General features: G+C 66.1%; 1 protein-coding gene across 1 annotated transcript in view; it reads left to right on the forward strand.

The window, feature by feature from the left end:
• The first annotated feature begins 3,606 nt into the window (after positions 1-3,606).
• Positions 3,607-5,596, forward strand: part of NTN3 (netrin 3) — a 5,552-nt gene continuing 3,562 nt past the window's right edge. Inside the window, exons 1-5 of the mRNA XM_029949462.1 lie at positions 3,607-4,534; positions 4,606-4,794; positions 4,885-5,034; positions 5,172-5,222; positions 5,355-5,429. Of these exons, the coding sequence (XP_029805322.1) occupies positions 3,607-4,534; positions 4,606-4,794; positions 4,885-5,034; positions 5,172-5,222; positions 5,355-5,429 (1,393 nt within the window). The remainder of the gene's footprint in view (positions 4,535-4,605; positions 4,795-4,884; positions 5,035-5,171; positions 5,223-5,354; positions 5,430-5,596) is intronic.

Below are 5,596 nucleotides of genomic sequence, written 5' to 3' on the forward strand. Positions count from 1 at the left end.
GGCAGACGGGCACGTCCTGAGCCCGAGCGTGCGGCCCCCTCCCCAACGAAGTCACCGCGAGCCGGGCGCCTCCTCCCTCCGGACCTCGCCCCGGCTGGGCGTGCGACGGCGCAGCGCGGGTGGCGGGTCGCGGAGGCCCCCTCCCTCGACCGTTCCTTCCTGAGCCTTAGGAGGCCGAGGGCGTGCGGGCTACGAGACGTTTCCCTGTGCGCTCCCCTCTCGCCTCTCCCCCCTCCTCCCAATGTTGCTTTTCAGTGTTCTGCTTGGCGTGCAGAGCGAGTGGCGACCAGAGAGAGCCTGCGTGGCCGGGGCCCTGCGGGGATGCAGGGTGCAGGAAGGCCATGGACTTGGTGAGGCCGCCCTCCGGGGGTGAGCCGCGGCGGGCCATGCTCCCCTCCCCCCTGCTGTCTCTCCTCACTGCTGGGCCGGAAGCCCCTCTCCGCATAATAGAAGCTCAATAAATGTCTGTGCCATGTGTGAACGACCTGTGGCTTGCAAAGGTCTGGAGGGGACAGGAGGTCCTGAGCAAGGCTGGGAGTGTTAGATCGGTTGGCCTTTTAAGGTAAAGACCCCAGCCACTTGAGGCCTGGGACTGTCTGGCCCCCCTGGGCCCCTTCTCCCCCAGATGGGTTCCCCCGCCTGCCCCAAAGCCAGCAGCTGTCACTCCTCCGACTGGGGGGTGGGGGGGGGAGAGGTGGGAGGACTGTAATGACCTGAGAAGGTGCAGGTGGGGACAGGGAGGCAGAGCCTCTTCTAAGGTGCCAGGACGGCGGGGACCAGCTGAGAAGGTGTGAGAGGCTGGGGACAGGTGGGACAGCAGTCAGGAGCTATGAGCCTAGACTGGGGGCTGGGCAGAAGGCCCTCCCTCACTCTCATCAGGCCATCTGCCAGGGCCATCCTACGGGCCAGAAGAGAATTTGTGCAGGGTGTCATTGCAGGGAAGAGGCGGGGCTGCCTGCAGCCTCCTCCCTGGGGAGCTGGTGGTACTGCCGCCCTCTGGGCCCAAGCTCGGCTTGCTGACACAGGAACATTCACAGCAGGCTGAGCCCCGGGGGGCCTCTTTCCACCCGCCCCAGAACCTGCCAGATGTTCTGCAGCCCCCAGCCCCGGCTCTGGAGGAGGCTGGGCTGCAGACAAAGCCTGCACGGGCTGGCTCGGAGCTGGAGGGGAGGCTACTCCCTCATTTCCTTTCTTCCCTCCTGCCAGGAGTCTTGAAGCGCAGTCCGCCAGGGGCTCCCTGGAAGCTTGCCTCGGGCTCTTGTGGGACGCGTGTGTTCCCACTGCGGCCAGCTAGTCACCCAGAAGGATCTACTCAGCCGCTCCTCCCTAGCCAGGGCTCTGCTCATCCTGGGTTGAGGGGGAGACTGCCGACCAGAAGGGATGTGTCAATAGGGTGGTTGGGAAGGTGCTGATTCTGAGCAGAGCATGGAGCCCTGACAGCTGCCTCACTCATGCACCTATGCTGTTAAGGGGCGCATTTTTTCTGGAGGTTGAGTGAGGTGCATGGCACCTGCTCTGTGGGGATCCACAGATTCCCTGCTGCTGCCAACGTGAAGGGAGAGAGGCCAGGAGCCCCTGTGGCTCAATCTTCCCAAGTCTGCCATGGTCTCATCAGCCCCTCCACGCACTGCCTCCTCCCATTTGTGCCAGAGGGCGCCAGTCCCTTGGGGGCCCCGTCACCCTGTCTTCCTGCTGTCCCTCCTCTTCTCCTTTGGTTTCCCTGGGGAGGTTCAGCATCCTCCTGTTCCTCCCTCCTAAAGAGCATGAAGAGTCGGCTTCCCCTCCCCTCTCCTTCTGGGTGCTCACTGTCCCTCTGGCCTAGCTGCCAAATGTGGCTCTGCCCACACAGCCACACCTGCGTGGCATCCTCGTCCTCCATCAGCTGCAGGCCTGGCCTGGGGTGAGCCCCCCATCTGAACCTTCAAGACTCAGAACTTCTCTAAGGTCGGATATGTTCCTGTGTTCCCTGGGCCCTGTGCACTCAGCCGACCTTTCCATCAAGGGCCTTGGCCCCGTCCATCAAGGACCTAACAGTTGTGGAGAAGGGGTCTCAATCCAGAGCAATCCCTGGTCTCTCTTGGCTGCAGCTGCCCCGACCCCAGCTGGCGCTCAGGCTGCCCAGCTGGGCTCCCACTTCAGTTTCCCTCCCCAGGCCGCCTGGTAAGTGGGCCAGGCCTAGCGGTTCTGACACTGAGCCGTCGGTGACCAGGTCCTCCCCATGGACCAGACTTCACTCTGTACCCTCTGCAGGGGTCCTCAACCACTGACCAAGCCCCTGAGCCTGAAGGGGCCCTATTACATAGGGGGCTCCCCCCACCGGCCCCCTTTCAATTTCTCCCTGCCAGCTCTGGGGCTGGACCCATCATGGTGATGCAATCAGATAGAGACCCAGAGATGCTTTGGGACAAGAGTTTGGCTTGATCTGGGGGTGGGGGTAGGGTGGAGGGAGAATGCCAGTTTCATCACTTAGGTAAGCTCAGGTCAGACCAGGAGGATGCATCCTTCCTGAACATAAAGCAAGAGGGACTCTGGGTCTGTTGAGCCCCTGGTTGCAAAACCCGCAATGGCTCAGCAACGTTGAATAACAGGCATCTGTCCAGTAAGAAACTCAATCTCAGGCAGGTTAACGGAACTTGAACCACAGGACCAGCAATCGGAGCAGCTTGGATTCAAAATCAGACCTGGTCCCAGTGGTGGGTTTTTTCCTACTAGAGCACACCAGTGCCTTGGGGACATCTCATAACCACCAGCCCAGCTTGGCTCCTAGAGCCCTGAGTGTTCCCTGTAGGGACCCAAGGGAGCTTCGGGGCACCAGCCTTCAGATCCAGAGCCCAGTCTGCCAGATGGGCCTTCGGGAGGAGGCGGCCAGACCCCCGCCCAGCACGTGGCACAGCCCCAGGAGCAGTCAGGGCCTGGAAGCAGGCCGAGGACCCAGCTGGGTGGTCCCCCACGGCTGCGTGGCTGAGCCGCCCCCTCCAGACCCCTCCCGCCAGCCGCATTCCAGGCTCACCGGCCCCTCCCCCGGCTCCCGGGCCTCCCAGCCCCCTCCCCTGCCGGCCCCGCCAGCGTCTGAATCTGCTTCTGATTCCGGCTCTGTCGACGAGGCCCCCTCCCCTCCCCTCCCTTCTTCCCGGCCCGAGCAGCCCCGCCCCCGGCTGGGCCCAGGCTTGCGCCTACTGAGCCCCCCACCCCCTCCTGGCACAGCTCGCCGGCCCTCGCTACAGCCGGGAGGAGGCGGTGGCCGGGGCGCCCCAGGCCCCGCCCGCCCTCGGCCCTTCCTGGGAGGCCGGGAGACCTGCTCGACCCGGCCCTCTGTGGGTGAGTGCAGCGGCGGGCGACGGGTGGGGCCTCCGCGGGCGGAGGCGCCGGGAGCGGGGGCGACTCCTGTCAGCGCTCCAGGCCCAGCGGGAGGACGCGCCAGCATCCCCGCTGTTGCGCTTGGCCCGGGGCGTGCCTGCGGCTGCTCCTACCCCTGGGCCTCGGCCGGGGCCGCCCGGGATTACTTGGCATTGCGGTCCAGCGGGCAGAGCCTCGGACCGGGCTCTCTTTCCCCGAGGGCAGCAGCGTGGGGCCCGGCGGGCTGGCAGATCTACCGCGACTCCGGCCATGCCCGGCTGGCCCTGGGAGTTGCTGCTGACCGCGGGCACGCTCTCGACCGCGCTGAGCCTGGGGCCGCCAGCGCCCGCCGACCCCTGCCATGATGAGAGGGGCGCGCCCCGTGGCTGCGTGCCCGGCCTGGTGAACGCCGCTTTGGGCCGCGAGGTCCTGGCGTCCAGCACGTGTGGGCGGCCGGCCACTCGGGCCTGCGATGCCTCGGACCCAAGGCGGGCACACCCCGCCACCCTCCTGACCTCCGCAGGGAGCACCACAAGCCCTGTGTGCTGGCGTTCGGACTCACTGACGCAGGCGCCCTTCAACGTGACCCTCACAGTGCCCCTGGGCAAGGCTTTCGAGCTGGTGTTCGTGAGCCTGCGCTTCTGCTCTGCGCCCCCCGCCTCAGTGGCCCTGCTCAAGTCACAGGACCACGGCCGCAGCTGGGCTCCGCTGGGCTTCTTCTCCTCCCGCTGTGGCCTGGACTATGGCCGCCTGCCTGCCCCTGCGGATGGCCCACCAGGCCCAGGGCCCGAAGCTCTGTGCTTCCCTGAGCCCCAGGCCCAGCCTGATGGTGGCGGCCTTCTGGCCTTCAGCGTCCAGGACGGAAGCCCACCAGGTCTGGATCTGGACAGCAGCCCGGTGCTCCAAGACTGGGTAACTGCCACGGACATTCGAATAGTGCTCACAAGGCCTGCCATGCTTGGGGACACCAGGGACTCCGTGGCCATGGTTCCTTACTCTTACTCCGCGACTGAGCTCCAGGTGGGCGGGCGCTGCAAGTGCAATGGGCATGCCTCACGGTGCCTGCTGGACACCCAGGGCCACCTACTCTGCGACTGCCAGCATGGCACCGAGGGCCCTGACTGCGGCCGCTGCAAGCCCTTCTACTGCGACAGGCCGTGGCAGCGGGCCACGGCCCGGGAAGCCCACGCCTGCCTTGGTGAGGCCTTGGAGGGCAGCCTGGGGACCCTGGACCGGGCCAGCCTGCCCCTGACCCATCCCTTCCTGCAGCTTGCTCCTGCAATGGCCACGCGCGCCGCTGCCGATTCAACATGGAGCTGTACCGACTGTCCGGCCGCCGCAGTGGCGGGGTCTGCCTCAACTGCCGGCACAACACCGCAGGCCGCCACTGCCACTACTGCCGGGAGGGCTTCTATCGAGACCCTGGCCGTGCCCTGAGTGACCGCCGTGCTTGCAGGGGTGAGCCTGCCACCAGCTGCCTGCACGTCCTCACCCTCTGATTTCCCACCTCCCCACATGGGCTTCTGACTGTCCCATCTCTGTCCTCAGCATGTGACTGTCACCCTGTTGGTGCTGCTGGCAAAACCTGTAACCAGACCACAGGCCAGTGTCCCTGCAAGGATGGTGTCACAGGCCTCACCTGCAATCGCTGTGCCCCCGGCTTCCAGCAGAGCCGCTCTCCGGTGGCGCCCTGCGTTAGTGAGTGTCCCTGTCCTTAGGCCACCTCAGCCGAAGCCACTGCTCCGCTGCTACCTGCTTGTCCCCGGGGCTCTGCAAATCCCCCCGCGCCCCTCCCCCCCGCTGAAATGCGGACTGTTCTCTCATCCGGTCTGCAGAGACACCTGTCCCTGGACCCACTGAGGAGAGCGGCCCGGTGGAACCCCAGGGTGAGTGGACTCAGAACGGGGGCCCAGATTGGCGTGACTGTAGGGGAAGAGGGCTTTGGCTTCAAGGAGGGGGAGGAGGAAAGGGCAGGGTAAGGAGATAGGGACCTGTGCCAGCCTCCACACCCCCTCCAGACTGCAACATGCACTGCAAACCAGCCCGCGGCAGCTACCGCATCAGCTTGAAGAAGTTCTGCAGGAAAGACTACGGTAGGCCTCCTGCCCTCACCTTCTCACCTTCCCCTGACCCTCCCTGGGCCTCCCACTGTCGCCGGCCCCGCCCTGTCAGCCCCCGGTGGCCTCTCTGGGCCCCCCTCCCGACCCCGCGGGCGCCCAGAGCTCCTCCGGACGGCCCGCCCCCTCCCGGCTCCGCCCCG

This window comes from Suricata suricatta, chromosome 8, assembly GCF_006229205.1.
Source record: "Suricata suricatta isolate VVHF042 chromosome 8, meerkat_22Aug2017_6uvM2_HiC, whole genome shotgun sequence".
Taxonomy (NCBI): Eukaryota; Metazoa; Chordata; class Mammalia; order Carnivora; family Herpestidae; genus Suricata; species Suricata suricatta.